The following is a 27,484-nucleotide window of genomic DNA, read 5'->3' as shown; positions in this document are numbered from 1 at the left end:
CCCATATGCTCACACACAGAAGCATAAAACAATACAGGTTGATAAACACTAGTGGAACAGTTGAGTCAGTTAATAAAAAAGTTATAAACACAGTCAAGGACTGAACAGACCTGTCAAATCAGAATTATTTATGAGCTATAAAACAAGTTAGGTTAACATCTGTGGTGATATCAAAAAAAAAAAAGGTATTTTGGATCAGAAGTAAAGAAATACATATTAGAATAATATGGCACTAGCTGCTAAAATTCTCTCCGAGATAGCTGCAGAAGAGAGAAGCAGAAGTTTTATTGTCCAAGCATCTTTTATTTGTCTGGGAAGAGGGCTTGGTATATGAACAAGACATATTCTGACCAAAAATATGCCTAAGAAAAATGTGTGCATGGGTACACATGTACCTTCCCAATAGACTTCCTTCTTAAGAACACTAAATTACATAAATGAAAAACAAACTTTCAGGAAGGGTCAAGTTCATTCTTAATAAACTCAAGTACAAGACTTCACTGTGGTCAGAGGAGCTATGGATTTGTCAACATACTCAAGACTTGTTTAAAAATGGGCTTATGAAAAACTAGCAAACTTCTGGGGAAAAAATGGCCTGAATTATTATTTGGATGAAATACCTTGAACATGTGGATACATTTGGTGTTCAGTACCACAACACATTCTGTACGTCTGATAGATCTTTTAATATTTCACTTCTAATACCTTCTTAAATTAAGTTATCCCAACATCTATAGGATGCACCAGCTGGATCTCATCACTCAGCAATTTCTTTCAGAAATGAAACCCAAAAAGCAGTTGTGACCCTCTAAAACTCTTGTGGGGTAAAAATTATGCTTAGACTTCCAAAAGAGATCAGATAGATAAGAAACTGCATGGAGCACTGCAAAGCAGTGATGAGACCTTCACCGAAATGCCTTTTATCTTAGAAAGGCAAGAATCAAAAGAGAAGAGTATTTGACAGGGGCTCTTTTAGTTCTAGAATTAAAATATAAAGTGGCAGGTTCCAAAAGGCCCTATAAATACCTTGGAAGTTAGAAGTAATTGGCTCTCCTGTGAACCAGGATAGCAGAACAGGTTTTAGAAATCCTGCACCAAAAATATTATAAATGACAGGCAGGCTTCTAGCTGGTAAGCTCAAGATGAAAATTGTGTGCATTCTATCAGTTAAGAACAAGAAAGATACAATTCCTAACTAACTCAGAAGAAAAAAAGCAGACCCTTTGGGCTAGTTTATAAGGAATTACATGCCTCAGATAAATTTAACATGCAAAAAAAAGACAAGAGTACTTTAAGAATCTACCTCAGCCTCTGCCAGAAATAAAAGGCACAAATTCCTGGATTTACACATCACGAAGTGAAGAGAAATATAAAACCAAATAAAACACACAGTTTTGCAACTGAATTTTACTAGGTTCTAAAGGGAATCTGAACTCTTACAGTAGTATTAATTTAATGTGATAATATAAGAAGGAAATAGTCCATCTGCTTGGAAAAGAAACAAAGATAATTATAATAGGTGGAAAGATTGGATCCATTACACAGGCTTATTTCACTAATACGATACTGGAATGAATATATTAGTGGATTGATTCGATGTAAACTAATTAAATACATACTCAGATCAATGAATGTTTAGTATAAGCAAGCAAACTGCAGATAAATATGAGACAGGTCCTTGATAAAACAGATAAAAACAACAGAGTACCTTACAGTCTCTGGATTCAGAGAAGAGAATTGCCCTGAAAGGGCTGAATTAGGAGGAAAGAAGCCTCAAAAAATTTCTGAGAAGCAGCAGAGGCAGGGGTTAATGCAGGGTTTTAATGCAACTGCTTGCCCTAGTCATAGGGCTTCTGGCCACAATAATCTGCTGGATCTACAGCCAGAAGGAATAAAAGGACGGAGCAAAGCAGAGTCCTTTTATGCTTTAAAACAAACATATCCTAAGTAAATTTAGCTCTGGATACAAACTTGAGTCAGAAAACTTACATGTCTTCTATTCTAAATTAATTTACAGAGACATGCAAAATAAAGGTAATATTAAACTGTATTCAGATCACATTTCAGCTTTACAGACACTGTTGTCTGGCAGCTTTGTGAAATATCCATTTATGACAGAAGAAAATACAGCCTAATCAAAACACTACTGCAGTCATAAGGTGTCCTCAAGGCATTACTGTAAAACATCTTGAGTGCCCTTGAGTCACAAGAGAATTTTTGTTAAGACAAGAGATTAAATATGTGCACAAATCCACATACACAGAGTTATAGTGCATACAGTACGCTGCTATGAAATCCTATCAGCAGAGTCCTGAAAGTACACACACACACAAAATTAACCACAGGAGATTACACAATCTGATGCTGCAGAAGAAATTCATTTATTTTAATTGGCACTACTGCATGTAACTGTACATTCATACGCACGTAATTGGTATTCTTCTTTTATAAATATTTTGTGTGTTCTTGAACCACAATACCATAAAGAGTACCAAAGGAAAAAAACCCACCCCAGCTGAGTCAAAATAAATTTTAACCACAGTTCTTCAGAGAAGTTGCTCAGCAGTTTCTGAAGGAGGAATAATAAAAAGGCATTTTACTGTTACCACTACCAGTGTTCTTTTAATCATGAAGAATTATCAAAACCACATCACAACGTTTAGGGATTGTTAGCTTGACTTCACTGACCCTGTTTGCTAACTGTGTCACTGCAAATGAAAGGAACTGCAATTTCAAAGGCCAGTGTGCTCACTTGGATTCCCCCCCCCCCCCCCCCAAAAAAAACCCCACAATACCTTTAACCCTGCTTCAAAGGTTGACTCCCTCACTGGAATGCAAAATGACCGGAGTGGAGGAAATTAAGATACACGCGCTGCAATTTCACCCAAACCCACACACACTGGAAACACCCCAGTGGGCCGTCACCCCCCTGAGTAATCTAAAATCATTACACGAAGGTGAATCGACAGCAGGCCTGAAACCTCTAATACTTTCACAACACAGAACTTACAATTTTGAGTCTGTTCCCAATTCCCGGAGATGGGTGTAGCTCTGTGTTGAGTTTCCCTGTGAACACAGGTTATTCTGGAAACATCTGTGTCTGCTGGGGGGCAGCTCCCGCTCCCTCCCTGGCTCCACCCCCCACATCACACTGCCCATCCGAGGCCACGAGGCAAATCAGAGCACCAAAACCATCAGGGAAACATCACTGACAACTTCTAATTAGCAACCAAAATCACGTTAATGATAAATATAATCTTAAAAGTTCAATAAATACCTGATCTTTGTGAAGCACTTGGCTGAAAAAAATCCAGAACCCCCAGTGTCCCACCTATGCCCCACAAAATCCTGACAGTGAAGGCAACAGTGATGCAGGTGGCCTGAAGGTACGCACTCCCCACGTGAAAACGTTCTGGGGAATTAAACCCTCGGACCTAGTTGGTATACATGTACATTTATTCAAGGGGGTGGGAGGATTCCTCCAGATCCTTTCCTTCGCATCCCCAGAGACCAGGAAGGAAGGCAGGATGAGGAGAGCACGGAGGTTTAGGGTAAGCAAAGCAAACCAGTGGGATCCCACATGGGGTTGCTCAGCCCAGCGCAGGAGGAGTGCTCTGTCACTGTCAGTGACAGGGTGACAAATTCCTTTTGTATATTATTAGATAAGTAATGGCCTTTTTTATCAACTTTTAAAGCATCAAATTTGTAGTTCGCCAGAATTGCAAAGCAAATAAATAAAACAAATTTCAGGCTTATAATAGTGTATGCTACACAGAAAAGGACATGGAAGATTTATAAATTTTTTTTGTCCTTATTATGTTGTGAAGAAATATAGAATTAAATATATTTAAAAAACCCAGGCAGCAATGAATTCATCTCATGTCATGTTACAGCTTGATAGACTAACACTTATCTGAAAAACTATTTTCCAGTGGAGGGATGTTTTCCATTTAGACACTGTTAATATAACAAACCTTATCATCTCCTCCCCTGAAGAATGCCAAGCAGAACTTCTCAATAAAGCAACTTACTTCAAAGGCAGAATTGCAATAAATTAAACATACAGTATAGTCGTTAGAGAAAACCTCATCTGTTAAATACTGTTATATTTTTTTTTCAAGACGACCCATCTCTTTTTCTGTTTGGCTCAAAGACAGAAGTACAGCCATATCAAATCTTGTTATTTCAGAACTGACATTTTTCATTTACAAAATAAGAAACACATATTTGCAAAGCTCTGCATATACAGAATCCTTAATATTGCTTTGGGAGATAAGCCAAAAGGAATACTAGGGATTGATAACAGAACATCTGACAAAGATACGGCTTTGTAAAGAAACCACAATTTAAGATTATTTGTCTATGTACAGTTTTCCAAAGGTTGTGAGTATCGTCAGAGGACTTGTGCTTTCCTGGGCTTTAAATTGTAAATGTGATACTTCAGAGATACAAAATCACAAAAGGACAGAGTGTCTGCGTGTGTGTCTTCCCCAAACCTATCTTTTTATGCAGGTACCTCCCTCAGATCAACCACTCCTGCAACAGAAGACTAAGGAGTTCATAAGGAAAGAACATCTCCTTCATAGAAGCAGTGAATGACAACCACAACCTCAGGCTCGAATTACTACGGGTGTCTCTGCAAAATAGACGTTTTTCCCCACTATGAGATACACACCAATTACAGTAACTAATGCAAGGAAGTCAACACCATGATGCACTGCTTAAACTTTTCATGACAGGCATCTTCAAGATCAACAAACACAAACTGGGAGTCTCACCAGAAACCAGACTAACGGATTACTGACATCTAAGGATTAAAATGAAGTCAGCGACGCCACCAGGCAACTCCAAAACACAGCAAAGTCATACTGCTGAAAAACACAATTCCCCTTTCCCCAAATAAAACTTGGGGTAGTAAGATATTAGAAGCGGAGGGAAAAATTCTGGCAATGTGAGAAATACATATTAATTTGATTCAACCAAGGGAAAACAGCCCATTTTTTCCACTGCATTTGTCACCGCTGTATCTCTGCATCTTCACTTGTGGTTTCCCATGGAATACACATATGCACTATTTACACAGACGCACAAGCACGACTAAACACTGTATCCCAAAACATTCAAAATGTGCTGCCAGATGGCTTTAAAAAGAAAAATGAGAGATCTAATTAAAAGCTCTTACGCTGCCAACATTCCATTTTTGGAAATAAATACAAAAGTTAAATAAAAATGTTTTTAAAGCATATCAGTATTTTTGTAATGTTTTTCTTCACAATTACAGTCTCTCCTAACCTCCTTCATGGATCAAACAGACCAAGCCATATGAACCAGTGCTAATTGTAAACTCCTTTCCTGGGACGGTGGAAAAAGAAAACTAACAGAAACGGTGACTAAATTTGGGCAATTTCTCCTCAATTCCATCTCTTCCCATTCCTCTCTCTCCTTCCTGTTTAAAAATTTAAAAAAATTGCTACTGCTATCAAAATTATTGCCTATAATGAAGAAGATTTCACTGTTACAAGTTATCACAGTAATTTGAGGGTAAAAATTTATTTTTCCAGATTTCCATAATTGAAACATGAACCTTTATGTTAGTTTAACTACAGGATTATGTATAACTATTATTTGTTTTTCCCTGCATCTTATCTCCAATAAAAACAATTATGGTTTACATACATTTTTTAATAAATACACATATATTTTTAAATTTTAAATCACAGCATGGTATTAAAATGACTTATGATGTTTTAAGTCTACAAGATCGTTAACTGAGTACATCTATTCATTAAAAAGAAGACAGACACAGTAAGTCCGAAAGACACATAAAAGGAATACTTGCAAAAACTGTAAATAAAACACATGCATGAGGAGTTGACATCTACTTACCACTGGACCTGTTTTTGCGGTTTGACTTCCCTCCTGTAAGAAGCATCTTGAGACTGTTTCGAAACATGGCGATCCTGTTCCGCTGTGTGTATCCCAAAACTGTGTAAAGCAAAAAAACAACAGATGTAAAAAAATCAACACTGCAATTTGGTCAACAGAAAAACATTACAGAGAAGTGGTAAGAAAGCGCTAAAAACAAGATAAAAACTTAGAATGACGAAAAACTGTTTTGCCAATACATTTCCTAACAAGAGGAATCAACAGCCATGTAAAGCCTACCAGTCTGTTTGCTTTCGTTCATCCAGGCTATTTCCAGAACAGCACAATTCCAGTGCTGCTAGCACAACCCACCTATTTTGTCAAATTATTTGACCAAATTATTATTACTCTAAACTGGGAAAGACATTGCATTTAGCAAACCGTCTCCATTTGCCGTTGCTATTAAAGCCAAACCTATCAGGAAGAGTTGCTACCCTTCACGTTGCTCAGAAGAAGAAAGAAAAAAAAAAAAAAAAAAAAAAAAAAATCAATCTTGCTGACAACCCACAGACTACAAAAACTGTTGTCTTTAGCTCCTGGGCTAGTTGACTGTCAAATTCTTCTGTGAGTTGAATAAATTGTCATGTGGAGGAAAGCCACTCAAACCCGGAGTTAACTGATGCAAAAAATCAAACAGAAACATTATCCATATATTTTCCTTGCTCTGTATGTCTGGGGGAAAAAAAAAAAAAGTTGTCTCTGTGCTGTTGAAGATGAAAGAATGAGCTTCTGGGTTCACCAGACACACTGACAGCTTGTTCTGGTGGAACATCCTCTTATTAAAGTAGGTAAACCATCAAAACAGCAACAACAAAAGCAGCTCCTAACTAGACCAAAAGAATAGTAACGAGTCTTTGATCAGGACATACAATAAACCACAACCTTCGTTCTATTGTAAACACAATATTCCATAGTTACAAGGGACACATTCATCTTACACAGATGTATCAAGTTTTTTTCCTGTAACAATATTAGGTTCTTCTTGGTGGATGCTCAATAAATGCGATCTTGAGTTTCCTCACACTTATCTAATATGTTCAAGTATATTAATACAGTAATACCTAGTTCAAAGAGCTTTACGTTCATATTTAAAGCCACTGGAAGTCCTTTTAATATGACTTACTCAGAGATACTAACATTCCAAGGCAGCAGCTCAGCGCACCCCCGTAACACCAGTAAGCAGGCACAGATGACATGAACTTCAGCCCTTCCTGACGTTCAGAAGTTCCCATTCACTTCTTGGATTCTACGAACAGATTTTGGGGTACGCTTGTCTGCATGCACGTATGTAGGCGTGCATGAATATTAAACAGAAAATACAGCACCAGTATTTCCTTTGCATCTATGAATTGCTTGAGTGTCATCTGGCATCTTTCTGAGGCCTTGCATAATGACATCAAAGCACAACGAGCCAGTATTTAGGCTTATTCCCAGGGCTCCTAAACAAAGCTTAAGCCCCTCCTCGAAGCATCCTACTGTTACATGACTAGAAAAAAACAATTTCCACCTGGGCACAAACATAATTGTCTTAAATTTGAATTCTGTTTATTTAGTTTCTTTAGATGGCTGTTATGTTCCAGCTCACAGCATAGAAGGAAAACTTCTGGGTTTACATATCCTTCCTCTCTTACAACCTGTTACTAACAGACTCCTTCATCTACAACACCCATTGCGCAACAGAGGGAGAAAATATGAAGTGGACGTTAAACATAAAAAGCAGGCAACCAAACTCAAAGTGTCATTTATTTTGGAACATGTTAATATTACAATCCCTCCAACATCCCACTAATCCAAATGTACTTATCTAGACTTTGAGCAAGACAACAAGAAGGCAGTAAACACCTCCTGCTACTATTTGGAGAACTGCTTGACTCTGAATGTGACTCCTCTACGGTACTGAGCAGTATGCTGGTAACATAATGTGTACATTTGATTGATCAATTTTCGTTATTTTTTTTTTTTTTTTTACGAAAAAGCAGACTCAAATGGTTGTTATCTTAAGCCAAGTTGTCATAGCCACAATGAGGTTAATTTTTTCCTAAAAGTTTATGAACAGAAAAACATAAGTATCACCTAGCAACATTTTTCCAAGACAGGCAAAACAAGAAGAGGTAGTTTCTTTGTGCTCGGTGATAGTAATATGTAAAAATACGGAGAAAAAGTTTCACCAGCTATTGGGGTTAATAACGATTCACACTAACATCTCAAGCTTGCAAGAATACACAGCTGTGTTTCAGCAAGCAAGTTGAGGTACTTCTGGAAGCGTAGCTCGCGAGGCAGGGAGCCAAGGGGAGGCTAACCGACTGACAACTTATCCCTTCCGCGGGCAGATAACGCAGCCTGCACCGAGCTCCTCTACCCCAGCCCGACTTACCTGCCCTAACTATCCCAGCACAGCGACTGTAGTGCCACAGGTCTGAGTAGGATCTTGGAAGCGCTTCCACAGAAGTCATACTCAGAGCGTGCAACTCCAGCAAATTACGCCATGACATCACCTGCAACCTGCGGACTTAAGTTATAGGTTTGGTTTTCTATTCACGCTAAAGCAAATGAGACTCTGTCATCAGCAGTGGAGGTGATTAACATCAGACTTTGACTATCACCAGCCAAAAATAACATCCTATTTTTCATCTTTTACCCACAGCATTAAGTGTGCTAGTTAGCCAATGCAGGTGGAAGGGCAAAAGGGGATTCTAAAGTTCTAAATTTCTAAATTTCTAAAGATTCTAAAGCTTGCTATTTCAGATTTAGGTAAAAAGAGGGTAAATAAACAACAATCTTACAGCATTAGGTGACACTAGGGTAGAAGAGAAAGATCCTGATAAAATCTCACTAAATAGGAGTGTAGGGTATTTTCTTCTTCGATTGTTTATTTGTTCGTGTTAAAAAAGCAGCTCCCCAGGTATCCCTTTTGAGTCCCATCTAAGTCTGGAAGGACAATCTATCTTTATAATGGCAGAATCAAACTCTCATGGTAGCAGTGGACAGCCCAAAACTTCAAAGTTCCTATGAATCAAGAAGGAGGTTTGGGACTACCCCCACGTCAGCTTGCACTGAGAACTGAGTGGAGCCGTGCCATCAGTGCTGAGGTATAACCTCATTAAACCTCATTATGCTAATGAAGCCAAGGGGACTGAGCCTGAACAGTGCCAAAGGTGAGGATGACAGTTTGCTGATGATGTTTACCTCTAGTCTCCACATGGCAAACTGTGCCAGAAATTGCTGTGCTGCTACTGGCATTACATTAAGTCTCTGCGCAGAGCATACATGGGGCCTCCACGAATTTGCTCCGAAGAACCATGGAGTAGAGAAATAATTGATGTCTTGCATTAAGACCCTGAGTTACCAGCCATGGGATGACTCAAGGATTAATTCCATATTCTCAGAGCTCACCTAGAAGTCTCAGAGGACTGCTACATCTTTAGCGACCTGCACAGGCAGGAGATGGAAAGAAAGGACTTTTAGTAATAGACCTAGTTTAGCCTCAACTCGTGACATGGTTTCATTGCATCTTACAGACAATGGTGTAGTACTCTAAGTGTAAGTACTCACTGAATTTATATCCTGATTAGTTAAGGTTTTCACAATATAGAGTAGCAGAATCAGCAGGTCACCAAAATCAACTGCTGTTTTTCTTTTGCGTGCACAACTCCATTATTTTGTGGCTTTAAGGAAATGTGGTCACAGCTCTTCCTCTGTTTAGCTAATACTAAGCCAGAAATAATATTTAACAATAAGCACTCTAAATTAAAAATTCTGTTGGTCATATTAGTTCATGGAATTAGAAGGATTAAGTAGCAAATGGTATTACAGTATTAGGAGGAGCTGGATCAGGCATTTTTTCATACCCTCAGTGAGGTCCTCAACACATCTTACAGTCCAGGTTAATTCTCCTCTCCAGTCTCACAAGCTGCTGTGTCAGCAGAAGCTAAAGACGCAGTATGCTGATGGGATCCTTCACACTCCCACTGCCACGGGACACTACTGTCATCGAATCAGGCCACCAAGAGCCACTACACTTGTCATTTAGCTTGTCATTTGTGTCTTTACCAAATCTAACAAAGACATTACACGAGCAAAAGTCTCCCAAGACTATCAGCAGGTAAATAAAAAGATATTGTCTCTATGAACTCTGTTTTATAGCGTCAATGGCACTTCACAAAAGTAGCCTTTTTTTAAAAACAGCTCAAGAATCTTCTGGTTTATGTATAGACAGACTCTGCCACATGTTGTTTTATCTTCTAACAAAGCTAGATTTCAATGAAATACACAAACAAAACCAGTTTCTGGAGCATGAGAAAGCAGCAGTACAAACACAATAAGAGAAAAAAAACAAAGGCAAGGGAGTAGAGACAGACTGAATGCTGCAAGCTGCAACTTTACACCAAATGCTAAGCTTGAACAAGTCCGTAATATCTCATGAAATCCTCCTGGATGACTAAGGCCTACTTCTTTGTTTTCTTAATTTTAAGACAGAATTTGTAGACAGGCTGTGAAAACTACTTCAGATTTTGGGTGGCTACACATTATTACAGCCCACAGAAGTCATTTTTGCTTCTTTTTAGAGATTTCCTAGGGAAAGATACTGTCTGTCAGACACAGCATTTCAAAATCAAAGTGAATTATTTTGCCCCATATACCACCACTAAAAGGGCTAGATGCCAATATTTTCCTCTTCTATGATCACCTCACTAAAAATAAAACTATTTTTTAAGCTGATTAATAAAGCTAAGTGCTTTTTTCAAAAAGTATTAGATGTCCAATGAGACATACAAACATTGCTTGGCCACTGCTGTCAAGCTTTGTGCAAGTCAGGATTGGAAGTTATTAAATATATACTTTTCGGAGTAGAACTCTAACCTCTGTTTTTTCCAATAACGAAAACTTTCTAAGTACAAAAGTATTAAGGGAATGCAATCTAAGTCATATGTGCAATGCACATTTCTTAAGAATTTTATTTCCCCCTTCAATTCCTTCCTTGCCTCCATAGTGCAAACACCTACATAAAAGGACAAGCATTTCAGAAGTTGTTTCTAGAAAGTAAAATAACCATAAACATTTTGGTCTTTCAAACGTTTTAGAAGAAATTGATTTCTTTATACATGTTCACAGTTTTCCTCCTTGAAATCTCAGTTAGGAGAAAGCCCAATTAGGCTGCCTGTGCATTTCGGTGATGTTCACTGATGTGAGTAGCTCAAAGCAGCAGACTAGTGAGTACAGTCAGAGCTTGGCCAGGACAGAGCTTTAACTGAATGTGTGAACAGGGCAACTTAAAAAAAATTGCCCATACTTCCAAATTGGAGGTGGTTCAACAATTCTGTCAGCTGCCCCTTCGTATATTAATTTGTGGTTGAAAAGTGAGTGAAGTAAAAGCCTGTAAACAAGAACAGCTCTGTGCCAGACCATGAGATGCCATTAGCTCCTTGTCCAGGTTAGGCAGCAGCTCGTACTGTAGCAAATTAAGACAGAATTTACTCCCAGAACCTTCACAATATTCAGCAGAAGTTTATGAACATGATCTAGTCAAAAATTCTCAAACATTATCTCTATAGATAGATAGACATAAGTAAGGTATTTGCAAACTTCTCTCAAAACACATTTTTCGGTGAGAAATGACTACATCTATCAGTGACAAACCCCTTCCAAAATTCAGAAGAGCATAAAACGTGTAAATCTTACAGCATCCTACCTCCACACGACGCTTTGCCAGGCTGTCGAGGAGAACATTACAATATTGCTTAGCAGTATAGTCTCTCCCAAATGTGCACGCTCAGAGCCCCCTGTGACAAACCACCCCTGATCACTGGGTGCAGAAGGCAGACAGGCATTCCTACGCCATTTCTGCCGGAGTTTATCATTAAAGATGAAACAAAACTTTGTAAATTGGAATCAAGACTTGGCAGCACCAAGTCAATGGATTACACTCAGAAGATCATGACAAATAAAGTTTCAAAAACAAACTCATTAGATAAGCCTAAATTCCTGTACTTTTACTGCTGACAAATACCATGACAATATTCTGTATTGACAAGCAGGGAAATAGCCCATATCTCACTGCTTATGCCTTTATTCATCTGCTTCTGTCTATCTCAGAAGATCCTGAGGCATCACATTTCTTTAGTACATCTTCCCTTAATTCCCAATAGGGCTGATGGAAAGAAGATTTCTTAAAAAGCATAATTCCTTATATGTTTTTCTGAAAAACAAGGTCCTCTGACAGAAAATATACAGTCAGTTATGCAAAATAACAGAAAAGCTTGTTACTCATAAAATATTCTATTTTAAAAGTCCCTGGTAGCACCAGATTATCTCTTTGGTGAGGGAAGCTGAACTCACTACAATAGAAATGAAGAAGTGGGCAGAATAAGAAGCGTATGTTAAGATGCCAAAAAAAGGTACCTTTCTGAATATTAGTTTTCAGGATTTAACAACATGTAAAGACTAAATTAACATTTATGAACAAAAAACATCTAACCTTTCACAAATTATTGAACTGTTTTGAAAGAGCATTCCAACTTCAGACAGAAATAGGTAACAAGGACTTTTTTAAAACAAGTGACAGATTTATAAAGCTAATTATCACAAGATGAAAGAAATTGAAAAGTGAAAGGAAGACACCCAACACAAACGGAGTCAGGCTGTCAAGCATTTACTCCATGTATAACATATATTGTACACAGAAATCTGTTCCACATTCGTTTGCAACAGCTGCTAGACTGAAACTTCCCATGCTGCTCAACTAAATTATTCAAAGCTTAACCTATACTCTTATTTTAAATTGCCCTGAAATCCAAGAGGACATTTTGAGAGACAACCTAATGACAAGGACTAGTAGCCCAGGAAAGCACATTTAAGCAGCGCTGCGACGTTCTCAGGAAGACCAGACTGCCACACGTCATAACTGATAATTGTCAGTGTATGTCAGAAGCTCCACAAACTTCATGAAGATCAAATGCATTAAACTCTCTGCCTCACTTAACAGCTCTGACTCACAACAGGAGTGTGAATAACTGATTACAACTCTGAAGTCAAAGGAAACCTATATTTATAAGCTTGGTCCATGCACATTTAAAAACACAGGAGCAGAATTTAGAGATTAAATATTTCCAGGAACTTTAGGAATGAAAAAAGCATTGTTGTAATCTAGCAAAAATGCCAAGAACTTCTAGGATTATTTGGAAAAAGGAAAACAAAAAAGGAATTAAAAGGACTAAACCCTATCAATTACAGGTTTTTAAGCAATTAAGAGTTTATTAGACAAAGTTCTCTAATAGGCTTTAGAACAACTTAATATGAACAAAATATAATCATTTTATGTTCCCTGACGAAAGCCTAAACATTCATCATTAGGATGGGGGGGCTTGATGGGAAGGTCTATCTGTCCATCCCCTCCGGCCCCTCCTCATCGAAATACTTAGAGATCTCTTGACTACCCCTCTTACAGATCCTCCCACTAATCCCCGTAACTCGAGAGCCCCTGTGTTTGTTCTCTCTCCTTTCCTCCTGTGAGCAGCTAGATATGCCCCTACTGTTTTTGCTTCTCCAGCTATCCCTGATGGAGATACATAAAATCATATTAAAATAACTAACAGCATTCACACTGGACAAGCACGCAGCAGGTCAACGTGACAACATTTCACAAGGAAGCAGGAAGTCAGCTTCAATCTCTGCTTTTATTTTAGCAAAATAAAGCAGCCTTTAATGATAGAGTTGAAAAGTAATTCTGAGAGCACAACACAGTAATATTCCCACGTACGTGGAGTTCCCAGCAACAGCCCTAAGGTGAACGTGGCCAAACATATCTCTGGATGAGTCTGTGGTGTTTATGTTCAGAGGTAACTTGTATACAGTTAAAGCCCGAGAGGCATGAGACAAGTACGGTGCTATTATGAAAACCCATACAACTTACTCTGAGGAACAGCTTATTTTGGTACCGTGCTTGGAAAACAGCACTTCCAGAGAGCTAATTAGTTGGGCAACAGTGCCAGACTGCAGCAGCTGTTTGCTTCTGGAGCTGTAAGGCAGCAGGAGGACACCACCAGAAAGGTGCAATCCCCCATCACTCAGCACTGATGTACTCTGTGTAGGCTTGAGTTCCCTCTCCTCCATTAACAGGAAACATTTGGTTTTCATTTTGTCCAAAACATACATCCTAGTAAGAAGGATGAAGAATAAAAGCACGACTGCTAGAAGAGCGAGATGCCACTGACAGACAGCTAATGATTCACGCGGAATCTAGATAACCTCACCATTCTCAAACAACAATTCTGGTGAGATAAGCTTGCTGATCACAGAATACTAACTAATATACTTTGCAACCTTAACTTGTCGGTCAAGGTTTGAATTTATTCTTCTGGGAAAAAAAATTCTCCAACGATACTTTTTTATTTAAGTGTTGGGATTTAACACCAGAAAAACTAACAAGAAACACTACTGAAAGAATGCAATCACTCACTAGAAGAAAGTCAAAAGTCAGAACCAGTTCTCTCTTGAACATGAAAATGCAGTGACCTTGAAATTAAGGAAATTTAATTTTGAACGGGGCTTTATCATTCTGCATAACCTGGTTTCTAATTCTAGATTAATGATACAGACTGAATTCATAAGGGACACTTACGTTCTCCATATACAATGTCACTTACACTGCCTCTGAGAAAAATGACAACCCCAGGAAAGTTCGGAATATGATCACCTCACTTTCATCAACTCATCTTCAGTGCTTTTAGTGCCTTCTGTGCTGCCCATCACAGTTAAAATTACTGCTTTGGTTTTAAATACTATTAGTAGCTGCCACCATCAACAACCGTTTGAACTCGGTATTTAAGCTTGAAACAAAACGTGGTGCTATTCTGCAGAAGTTGAGTCGAGATAAACTGTCTGCCTTGGAAGAAACTTTAGGGCGCTTTTTACAGCTGGAATCAACAAGCCTTGTTCTGCCAGGACCAACAATCCTGATTCTGCCCCAAACCACTAGAAGATTGAAGCGCAGCAAGTTTCTCCATCAGGAACGGCTTGCACTTCAACTTCTAGCTATGACACGAAGCAGCCAAAAACCTGTCACTCAAAAAAACCACCAGCTACACACTCCATGTTCTATTTGAGGCTCCTATCAATCTTAAGTTAATTTTGAAGATACAGTGGTATGAGAGAAAATGAAAACAAAAAACTAGGTAGTGTATATGAAGTGGCAGGAAATGTTACAGCACTTGACTACTTCGAGAGATAAAAGAAAACTTGAATTATTTTCTTAACTTTTAAATGATCAAAAATACATATTAAAATACAGACCTAATCAAGGAGCTGCTGTAAGTCTGTTCTGCAAACCTGCTCAAGTCTCAAGAATATTCAATATGGAACTGAAGTTCAATCCATTAGTAAGTACTGGAGATTTTCTCAAAACACAGAAGATTTTGGATTTTACAAAAAAAACTTGAAAAAGTAAACCAGCAAATTATATTTATATAGAATGCTGTGCACTCATATATTTTGTGTATCAAAAGGTATAAATATTGTAATTACCAGTTAGAATGAACTCAATAAATAACATAGAACCCTACAGAAAGAAGTATTTTTATTACATCAGTTTTCCTGTTGATCACCTCCAGTAGGAAAAGATAAGAGAATGATCAAACACTAATATATGAAAGCTATTACACCTTTTCCTCTAAATACAGAAACAATCAGGTTAAAAATTAGTAAAACTGATATAGGAAGACAGTGCCCATGCTCCATGTTCCAAATCTAGGCGATCACAGATTAACAAAGAAACCACAGAGGTCAACTTCAGTTCTATTTAAACAAATAACTACTGCAAAGAAAATGTGGGATCATGGAAAACACAAATTTCTCCTACCTTGATATCTTTAAACAAGTTAAATCTCTAGTAAAAAGTGTCTTCTTCCATTCACTGAAAATCCTGAAAGACATAAAAAAAAATAGAATTTAGCAGCATCTTCTCAACACACTACAGTGTCCCATGCTGTCTAGCTGCGCGCACAGAACTGAATCTCATCGCAGGAGTAAACTCAACTTTTTCCAGAGTATTATTGTATAAGTTATCAGACAGCCCCCACTCTATCATCACAGTTAAGAAGTTAATGTTCATGCTTTTAAGTCTCTGTTAATCAATACTAATTTCAGTCACTTAACTCTTCCCTCTCAGCACTTTTCAAATAGGAGAAGAAAAGCAGATAACATTTTCCTTTGATACACATCACAGAGCACACTATTTAAAAGGTAGTATGTTACTTCCAAATATTTTCCTTCAGCCCAGCAAGCTTTCCTGCTAAAATCCTGCAACCTCCCTTCAGTGTTTTTTTTAAACCCAGTCCTTACATAAACACAACTCCCATGAAGGGATTCGACACTAAATCAAGAGTTCGGTACTTGGCCCTTTGCTCTGTCACCACATACTTATAAAAAGTTCATCAACAAAGAGCCCTGAAAAACATATCTTGCTATTTATTGAAAAAGACCAGAGCACCCCTTTTAGTACCAGCATGTGTGTTTATCTGTGCTGATGATATTGTGTTACAGGCTTTACCAATCTATTCTTTTAGAAATCTCATTTGAGAAACAGCAAATAGAAGGAAATACAGACACATCTCATTTGTCAAACAAAACAAAAAAAAATATCAAAGTAAATTGGGACCACCTTAAATTTACAAGTTTAAAGCAAAGTAGAATAATGCTCAGCCACTTCAGTCGGGTTTTTTTATTCTACTGCAAGAGGATACTGAAAAGGAATTGACAGCTTAACTTGTAATTCACACCGCCCTCCAGAACCTTAACTGAAACTTCTCAGATAGTCTTATATGAATAATTTTGTATATAAAACTGTAAGACATTCCATAAATTCATGAAGCGATCCTATCTTACTTCCCAGGGTTGCCAATTACCTCCCTGCTTTCAATTTTTCACTTCTGTGGAAAAATAACTAAAAAGCTAGTAACCAGCAGATGATGCTCACCAGGATGGTGGCTGTTTCAATCAGCCAAGCAAGGAAAGCATGCAAACGCAGCTCTAACCCCACAGCACTAGGAGTGATTCTTGCCACAGCACAGAGGAAGGCTCTGATCTCTGCTTGGCTGATGCCTCCCTGGCTACCTGGCCTCTGCCGAGCCGCCGCCAGCTCCTGCACAGCCGTGACCCGGACTCGCACCACCGGCTGCCTTGCGCCGCGCTGCAAGATGACGCCCCTTCTTCAAACTCCCCTGCTGGGTTCTGCAAACTTCTGCTTGCGCTCTAAATCATCCAACGGCCTGAGCTTTGCAGTCAGTAGGAACTACATTGTTAGAAAGACCCAGCTGAAAACTTCTGAATGAGCGTCCAACCACACAGTTATGGAACTTATTTTAACTGAGCCCACATGGAGGCCAAGCCCAGACACGTTCAGATCAAGGAAGATTTTCATTAGGCCTTACTTCACAAAAAACCCTATATTCCTTAGATCCTAAAGAAACAGAAGAAGAAAGGATCTTAAAACATTTGTTTGGCATTCTTTACAATTCTTTTGTACTTGCAAACACCTCCAGTGAGTGAGTGAAGAGAGGTTTTTTTCCTTTCAAAAGCAATGTTACAATTTTTGGAAAACTGAAAACAAGCACGCAGGTTTGGAATAACTAAAAATAACTCCTTATAAATGTTTCAGTTTGCTGCCATCTATCTTCTTAATAGATCTCTTTTAATATGATACCCTGTAAAACAAAGAGTAGAATACAGCTTATGCGGTGTAGGCTGTAGATGAGTGCTGACTACCCATAATTTGCTCAATAACTTTCCATCTGTATTCAGAGAGCACATTTGATGAATATGCTCTGCATTGAGCTTTTAAATAGCAGAGCTTTCATCTGCTCATATTATTACATTAGAAATCTTTATGTGAATGCAGCAGATATTAGTGGTTGTCAATAAAAACTGAATGTCATTAAAGTGCTTTTATTCTTTAAACGTCTTTAACCCTCTAATTATATTTGTAAATTCCGCTATTTAACTGTATGAAAGTTATAAATTCTGACATGTTGTATCACAACAAATATATTATATTTAGAGACTAATATACAAACAGTTTGTGGGGGGGAAAATCAATTTTAGATTATTCCCTCTTGATTAAACACATAAATCACAGCTATGCTGTGTTTCAATCAGAAGCAACGTACAGTCAGGATTTCTCCAGATATTCTAAGAGTTTGGGGTTTTAAAACCTCTGTCCTGTGGTATGGCTGCAAGTAATAATGTATTTTTTTAAATTACTCCTTTTATTTTTTTTTTAAATTATTATATCAGCATAGTTTTTCCAAGCCAGTTCTCTTGGACTCGGCAGAAAGAGGGTAATAGTCCTACTTCTTTAACTCTTATTCATCGCCAAAACCAACACGTTCGCTGCCCACAAGCACAAGGTGGGGTAGTGGTGGCACAAGCAGTCACAAAACAACTGTCCAGCACTGCCCTACCACCCACAAAAAGTGGTTCGGTCTTCATGTTCATTCTGCTGTTGGCCATCAGTGAAGAAGCCAATCACTGTCAACTGAGATTTTTGCCCATAAAAGCCAGCTAGGAACAGCCAGCTGATGACTTCCAACTGCCATCCAAGTTTGCAAAACATTACCAAGGAATAGGAATATTCCTAAATTCCACAATGCCAAAACCAAAAATCTAAGCAATGCTTTTTGTCAACAGAATCAGGTAATTTATGTCAGGAACAACACAAACAGAAACAAGAAACACGGAGAATCTCACACAGCCTTTCTGTGATACAAAATGGCACAACAAAACGCCTCACCCACCAGTCCCATTCGCTGACATGGCATCCAACTGTTCACGTCTGTTCTTCTGAACGATCACCAGCCCAGCACAGTATCGATTCACCTGTACATCTCCTATATTGTGTTTACTGTTCCAGTATACTCATCACTTTATTCAACTTCAGCCAGTGCAACAGAAATCATCCCCTTTAAATAGTTTTTGATAATTCTTTGCATATGGGACCTTTTCACAGATTCAGACAATTTCTGAATGAACACACTGTGGACAAAGCTCCTCAATCAGTAGTGAAAGGACATTATGTAATTTCCAAACGAAGAAAACAAAGAAGTGCTGGTAAAAGGTACAAGTTAGTAATAATGTCACAAAGCCAAGTAAACAAAAAGTTAAGAAATAGAAGAATTAAGGTTTAGCATGCTCAGATGAGGTAAGTAATTCAGACACGAAGCAGTCAATCTGCAGCCTTGGAGTCCCAAATAATTTCTTGGTTATACATGTGTAGGTAATAACTGTACTGAATTCTTCTGTAGAAAAACACGTTAAAAAACAACCAACGTGTAAAACTGCAAAGAGACGCACATTTCCCATACCTCTAACATCCTTCACATCTAGCTTCAAATGATTTCTTAAAAAGAAATTTTCTTATCTTCTGTTAAACATGTAAGTACAGGGCCACAAATTAAGCTCAGTTTCTAAATATCTACCCCCTAGTGCATGAACGCACCAAAAAAGGCACAAAATAAAAGCTGGCTAAATTGACTACCCTAAAGAAGGGCTCCTAGTTAAGAGTTACTGAAAGAGGTAAGAACAGTTTATGAAAAAAAAAAAAAAAAAATCACAATATTGTCAACATTTTTATCTGACAGAATTAAGCACCCTCCCATTGTTCTAACCCAGAAGACAAGCACCTACAAAAGGAACGAACACTTTTGGGTACAGCAATACATGTTCCAGCTGCAATGTTCTCCTGTCAAACTAAAATCCATGACAGAAAGATGACTCAAAGCTTTAAGGTTTAAGAAACGAAAGAGAAAATCTGCCTTCCATAGAAACTTGACTACAGCTGTACAGAAATGATATGAAATGATACTAGGAGGTTTGAATTCACAGTAACGAGTTTGAGAAGTCTGTTGAGATGAATACCACCCGTTCTATAGATGAAAATATCCAACATCAGTACTGAGCAAACTTCCAATTAACAGGAGGAAATATAAGACTAGTTTTCTATTCATCCTAGAGCAAACAAAGCAATCTTTTTTCCCATAATCAAAGCAAGCAGACGTTGCATTTGAGCAGGTAAAAATTCACAGCAATTTTGCAAAGCTAATTGAATTTGAAGCCTCTAAACCAAATGTAGCATAGGTCACATGTACCCTGATCTCAACAGTTTAATTATATTTTCCCAGAGAAATTAACAACTTACTCATACTTTTATCAACAGAACATTAATACACAGACATTAAACACAATGACCATCTGTCTTTGAAAACCATACACTACATCAGCGATCAGAACATGCTGCTCAACCAGTTCTGCTGGAAAGAAAAAGCTCTGAGATGGTCTCATGAATAGGGATTTCCATCTTTAAATGAGGTTATTTTTCTAGTTTTGGCTGTCAGTTGCACCAGCTGGTATTCATCTGATAAATTGAGTAAGCTTGGATGGTATTCTAAAAATCAAATAAAAATCACAGTTTCAATTCTTTGCACATACATACATGTTGGAAACAAAATACATACTGACAAAAAAACAGTCTTAATTCTAGTTCTAACTCACATAAATTCACGTTTAAGCAAAATGTATGTTTTAATGATGGCTATCATCTAACAAATCAAAGATCAGGAAAATGGCAATATTCTCTAAATTACAGTAATGTAAATATGGCTGGCCTAACTTTATTAGGGACTAATGTGGAAAACAAGTCTCATGTTTCTATCTTGACGAAGAGTTTGTCTTCTCAACTTATTCTCTGATTAAAAGTAAGATTTGAATCATATGTTACCATACATAATTACTGTACTTACAGAGTTCATTACATAGGAATGTATACCATTGATAAATCAAGAATTCCACAAATAAAACCATACAACATAACACTTCAGTCCATAATTAGATACATCTTGGATGATTTTCAACAGTATTAAGCAAGCATCCACTCTACCATATTCTAAGTTGGCAACAGTTTCTTCATGATCATCACTCTAAATAACTATGGGAAAGCATCCAGACATCAATGGAATTATGGAAAAGAAAAAAAAAAAACAAACCAGAAAATTGTCCATGCTTTAAATTAAGATTTTTTGATTCACCCCATGTGCCTTAAATAAAAAACAAAAACAAATCAAAACCAGCACCCCCCACAAAAAACCCACCACTCTGTGTGTTAATACAGATGATGTTTACATTCTACAACTCAGATTCCTGATTTTATATGAAAATTATGATGAGCTTCCATTTTATTTCCTGCTTAACAAACAAATGGTTCCAAGCTATTAATGGTGTATCCCATTTTTCAGCATCTTAATAACATTTATCAAAATTTACAAACTTATCTACTAGCAGAGTGATTTGGGGGGCAGGAGCTCATCGTTTTGTTGTTACAATGACCAGTGCTACAAAGCTCTCACCTTTCTAATGCCTTCAGATGCTAATTACCATAACGTGTTTAATAACATTAAATACAACCTGTTTGTTACTCCCTCTGCTCTATCTACAGATTGGTCATTATTTATTAACTAGTTGTTTTGGGTACTGCACTCATAATACACATGCCAACATGACCATAAAATGATGGGTTATGTTAAGTATGCACCAAGAAAAAAATATCTTCCTTCCAGAGTAATTCAAGGTTAGGAGACTTATTGTAATTATCTGACATTTTAATAGATGTCAGCAAATAACTAGAAGAGGAGACTTAATGGCCCACAGATCCCACAGCAGTCATTCTGACCATCCCAGACCTATTCCAATCTTCCCAGTGCTGCTGAAAGCTTTGCCAGCGATTTCAGTAAGAACCAAACAAAAAATTCTGACAACGTTGCTCAAATGTATGCAATCTAACAAATTTAAGGATCAAATCACTGAAATGCCAAGAGTGTTATTCACAGCACAGCTTCATCCCAAGGACCATGTTTACATTCCTGTGTCCATACACCACCATCACGGCTAATGCTGCTTCAGACACTGCTGTAAGAAAGCAGCCCGAGAAGCAGCAAGGGCCAGCCAGTGCCTTCTGGAGATGGCTGCCAGAACAGACTTTGAGAGATTCCCTCCTCCCCCTGTTCTTTTTCTTTAAACTCCTGGTAGAACTGTGCTCAATTTTCACAAGTTTGCCTCGCTTGACTTTTCTCTGGAGTGTGAAAAGGACACTTGCACAGGACCTCCTCTAGCAGGACAACTTCTGTTGCTCCTAACTTAATGCAGCACCTAACAGCTGCTGCTGTGTTATCTCAGAAGACTCCCCAATATTGAGGACACAAAATAACCACTCCAACTTTCACAACCAGCTCCTACAGAACAAACAAATTCCAAAGTCAGTCAGTGAAAGCCTTTTTTCTGCTCCTTCAGAAGCATGCAACCAGAACTTAAGTACTCAGAAACACAACTGTTCTTCCCAGCCTGTTTTCCCTTTTGTATCCCCATATACCCATGTGGAAATGGTGTGGAAAAATGTGAAGATGAAAACAATTACCAGGAGAGGGAAGCAAGTGCAGATGGGGGAAGAAACTGGAAAAATGAAACAGAGGGCGGGGGAGAAAAAGAATGGAATCTCTCAAGGAGAGACAGGGTGGAAGTGTCACAGAATATAAGAAAGACTGAAAAAAACACCAGGTAAGTGGTAAAAGTGAAAAATGAAGGCTAGAAGACAAGAAATACAAGTAATGATGACCAAAAAAAAGTTTCTGGAAAGAGAATCTAGGAAAAAAACTTGCAAGAAATAAAAGGTGCATTTGCACATGTCAGTGACTGCGTGTGACACTGAGACCTTCTCCTGCATCACACCCAGCAGAGGCAGCTGGTACTGGCGCCAGCTGACCTCCTCAGAGCTCTGTAATTCAGCACCCAAAGCTACGGAGAGAAGGAGCACGACGATGCTCTCGCTGCAGTGCACGTCCATGATGGCACTACCGACAGGTCCGTAACCACATGTGCTGTAAGCGGGTGACATGAAACGTGACAGTCAGGGAACACAGATAACTGCAGGCGGGGGGGGGGGGAGGGGGGAATCACAGCAATAAAAACACTGAATGAGGCATTTTGGGTCTTGTTTTTTTAAAAGTATTACAAGTAGCTTGAATATTTTATTTGAATTCATTTGGTTTTATATTGCCAGAGGACAGAATTACCTACAGTCGAATGAAACAAAAGTAATATCCTACTGACAGTTTTCTTAGTGAAAAGTATGTGTTCCTATAAAAAGTCAATTACTCAAACATATTGCATAGTTAGATTTCTTTTTCAAACATTTCTTGTACTTGGTATAATCAATAATAGTAAGATTTAACATAAACAACTTGGGCTTTGGGTTAAAAACAAAAGAAGAAAGACGGAAAGAAAGAACAAACAGACCTTATAAATTACAAAGGATTTTTCATGTGTGAAACCATACTTACATTAAAAAGAACAGCATTTTTTGTGTTATCTGCTAACACTACAGACCGTATCTTAAGATTCTCTGTGAAATACAGCAATGAAAAGGGGATTAAGTGATAATTCGTTTGACTTGGCTTTCATTTTTTTTCATAGCTGGCTAACTATATTCCATGCAGGAAAACTGTGACTTAGCAGAAGTGGATATTCCGCTTTTAGTCACTTCTTCAAACCTTACAACAAGGGAACACATATATGAGTAAGTACTTGAAGCAAAGGGCATATTTATACACCTTTTATCTTTTATGAAGCATAAAAGTGATATTTAAAATAGGCCTGACTACTTAAGACAATGTGTTTAAACTACAAGCAGTTATAAATGAAGCCATTGTATGAGGACACTTGAAATTACAGCACATCACATGCTTCAGAAGGGTTCAGTGTTGGATATACGAGCTCTGCTTCATGCTGTTCTTGTTAGCTAACAACTCAGAGGTTTCTGATTTCATCCTGCAATGGGCAGCGAAAATGTAGATATGAAGACTTACAGTTCTGGTATGAAGAACTGCAGTTCCTCAGCTTTACGCAAGTGAGAGCTGAAAGCCCAGCGGGGTAATTTTTTTTACCTGGAGAAACCAGGTAACTAAAGCAAACTGTTACGAGTCCATAAAGAACTCGAGCCACAAGGAACTAAACAGCAGCAGGCAGAAAATGGTCATAGCAAGAGTACCAAAGTGAGCTGGGTACTTCCCAAACTCCAGACTTAGTTACTTTTGATGTGACTCCTGAAATCTACTGCATTACGACGGCTGGAAAAGCCAGCTGAGAACACCGACTATCCTCCTAACTTCTCCCAATTGCAAAATAAAACACGTTCGCTCACAGGAGCCATTGCCTTTGGCTCAGGTGTACCTAAGTCACTTCCCAAGACTGGTACAGAAGCATTTGAAAAACCTGACCTGAAATCTGTTTGCTCTGCTCAGAGTGTATCTCATGTCCCTTCTACCTGCTCTTCTGCTTGGTCCATTCATTGTGTTTCAGAGAGCCAAGTAAAGATGAGTGGTGGTGACACTACGGTACGGGTGCTTTTCTGAGTCTCTAGTACTGGAATGCTTGGGGACACTCTTCTCTTTCATTTTGGGAAAGGAAATGCTCTATCCATGACTCATGGATAGAGTCAAGAGAGTATCAAAAGTATGTATCAAAGCTTAACGATAATGCAGCAGAACTGAACACAGCAGTATTGGTTTGGTTTTATTTTTACAAGTTGTTTTAGACAAGTTGTTCACTCCCTCATTTAGCTTTAGTAAAACTTCAGCACTGAAGGGTGAGATTTCTTCAAAGTTGCATAACTATAAAAACAATTTGATTTTTTAGCTACTATCTATAGTCTGTCATATGGAGGAAATCTAAATGCCTTCTGGAGACAGAGAGAGACAGGATGTATGTTTTTCCCTAAGTTAGGAATGTAAATGAATGCAACTGCCATGTATAATCTAGAACAATTTATGTCATCATTCATTGAGGCAAATCCCAAGTCCCACCCATTTCTAAATGAAAACCCTTGTCATTAGAGTGTGCACAACCAAGGAAACCAGGAAGAAAGAGCAAAAATAACTGGCTTGCTCTCCTTCTGAATCTTATCAGTACCTGAATACTTCTCAAACAACAGAAAAGATCAGTCAAGAAATAATACATATCTACTCAAACTTGTTTTCTCTCTAAAGCCATGAGGTAGATTTGCTGGTGAGAGCAGGGAGGTCTAAGCCTTACTACCCTCAGCTACGCCTCCTTTCTGCTGTGGCACCATCACTACTCACAACACTACCCTGGCAGTAAGTACCTGGAAGGAGGATCAGAATAGAAGCGTTATCAGGGGTCCGAAGCTTCCCTTTGTAGAGAAGTTTCTGTATGGGGATATATTCCACAGCAGCACTTGCATACTATATCCATATATATACACACCCCTCTCATACATACACTCCACTTCCACCCATACTCTTACTCCAGAGTTGGAAGAATTTAAGGCCTGAGGAATCCCCTCCTCCCTCTCGGGATACATTCCCACTTCTTTTGTTTTAGGCCTAAAAAGCAGCATATTCTCACCCTCACTGCAGCACAACAAAGCCACAGTCTCTGATTCACCTTTATTACACTCTGGAACAATGTCTATTAAGAAAGAATGGTCTGAAATTTCCTCAGGCAAGTTCTGCAGGAAAACATTTCTGACATCAAGATGTGTTACAGAAAAGACAGTAATCTCTAGTGTTGTATTATCATCCGTATCAGGAAGCCTTTTTTCTTTAACAAGAATGATCTGAAAAAGAAAAATAGTTTAACATTCACAGCGTTGTAGCTAGATTGGATTATCTTAAATCTAAATTGGGTATGAATATCACATTTTCCAAAGTTTATTGCTTTTAAAGCAGAATAATGCAAACGATACTGCAGAAACCTCTTAAGATCAGTCTTACCACAAGTCCAAAAAAAGGCATATTTCCTCAACTACCACAGAAAGCTCTTTTATGTTGTATAAACACATACAAGGAAAGGGAAGGAGGAAGAACTCTGCTGTTGGCTTTTGGAAGCTTGCTATTAAAGCAATATTCATTATCCCGATTGCCCAGTTATGTGATATGTTCACATTAGCCTTTAAAGATCACAAGACCCATGAACAAATCCCTGATTAACCCACAAGTGAAGCAACTCACTGGCTCAGTAACACCTCCCAGGAATGCAGCCACATCAAGAAGATGGACATGTATATGGAACAATCCAAAAAAACTGCCAGGACTGTACTTTTGGCAGTGACTTACAAGGGCATATTGCAAATGAGGATTTAAGGGTGTATGCAGAAGTGTTCCAAGAGATGCACATGGTATTTGCTTGCATTTCACTGGAAATTTGCACTTAATTTACTCTTTTCCAAGTAGCTGTTCCTAAAAGGCATCTCTTTCCCCTACTAGATAGTTCCTGTCTACTCAAGCACTCCTCTTCTGCAGACGTCCTTCCATACCTTTGATCATCCTTGTTGCCCCGCTCTGAATCATCTGCAGCTCTAAAGTATCTTCTAGAAAATGAGCAGACCAAACCTCACAGTCTTTAAGACGTGGCCATTCCACAAATCTCTAAGATGGCTCTGTGATGCTTTGCTTTATTCACTATTCCTTCCCTATTAATCCCTAAGACTTCAAATTAAGTTTTTTGTTTGTTTGTTTTGATTTTTAAAGCTGCTGAGCACTGAGATGAGCTCTACTAGTCATTAGCCCAAGGTTTCTCTACTGAGCGGTAATAGTCAGTGCAGAACCATCATTTTCTATGATAACTTGGATTTGTTTTTCCTGCACATGCAACACTTGTATTTATCTACCTTGTATTTCATTGACTGTTATTAAACATAAATATGCCCTTCAGTCAATCCTTGCTTTTACTGCACTGTCTGTATCACTGGCGACACTGATTATGTCCAGCCTACTTTGTGTTTGAGTCCATTAATTAGCATGGATCCTCACTACAAAGTGTAGTGCAGAATTCTACAGGTGATTTACTTCTACCCTCATTTTTAATCTTAACTCGTAATTCTCCATGACAGGACTCACTCTCTCATGCCACACCTGCTCAGTTTTCTAAAATGTCTTCAGTGAAAAACTTCTGAAAAGCCAAGTGGGTTATATCAACTGGATCTTCTCTTCCATGATTTGCTGGCCCCTTCAGCAGAACTTCATGCAGTCCCTAAAGCAGGAATTGCTCCTACAAAAGCCATGGCAACTCTTCCTGTATTTATCCAGCTGTCATCTAAGCATGAAGTGTGACTGCATGTAGCACGAAGTAATACACAAACGGGAAGGCAGTACAATGCAACCCCCATCTTTCTAAGCCAACAAGCCAGACAAACAGTTTGCATTTGCTAACTTCCAGTTTCCCTGGAAGAAACTGGTAAAAACCAAAAGAATTTCTTTTAAGGCTTTTAACACTTGACTACGAAAAGCCAAAAAAACCTGTTATCCACCCAGCGTCCCGTCCACAGAATCCACTGTCCTAATGGCTGCTCACAGTGATTGCGCTTGCAGAATTCAAGCAAAGCAATGGAAGCATTATGACTTAGCTAATTAAAACTGATATTTTGGCCCCCTTAACATTACAATAATGTAGGTCTTCATTTAAAAAAAAAAAAACAGTTAAGAAGTTTAAAACCTTAACTCCATCA

General features: G+C 38.3%; 1 protein-coding gene across 7 annotated transcripts in view; it reads right to left on the bottom strand.

Annotated features, from left to right (window-relative positions):
• The window catches only part of TANC2 (tetratricopeptide repeat, ankyrin repeat and coiled-coil containing 2), a 291,017-nt gene that overhangs the window by 211,777 nt on the left and 51,756 nt on the right, over window positions 1–27,484 (bottom strand). For all 7 annotated transcript variants that reach the window (XM_074849345.1, XM_074849347.1, XM_074849348.1 and 4 more), the window contains 2 exons: window positions 15,779–15,841; window positions 5,887–5,985 (listed from right to left, as the gene is read on the bottom strand). In XM_074849345.1, coding sequence (XP_074705446.1) covers window positions 5,887–5,953 — 67 coding nt within the window. In that variant the 5' untranslated portion in view covers window positions 5,954–5,985; window positions 15,779–15,841. The remainder of the gene's footprint in view (window positions 1–5,886; window positions 5,986–15,778; window positions 15,842–27,484) is intronic.

This window comes from Strix aluco, chromosome 24 (assembly GCF_031877795.1).
Source record: "Strix aluco isolate bStrAlu1 chromosome 24, bStrAlu1.hap1, whole genome shotgun sequence".
NCBI lineage: Eukaryota > Metazoa > Chordata > Aves > Strigiformes > Strigidae > Strix > Strix aluco.
Note: the sequence above shows the minus strand (reverse complement) of the source record. Positions and strands in the feature narration are given on the sequence as shown.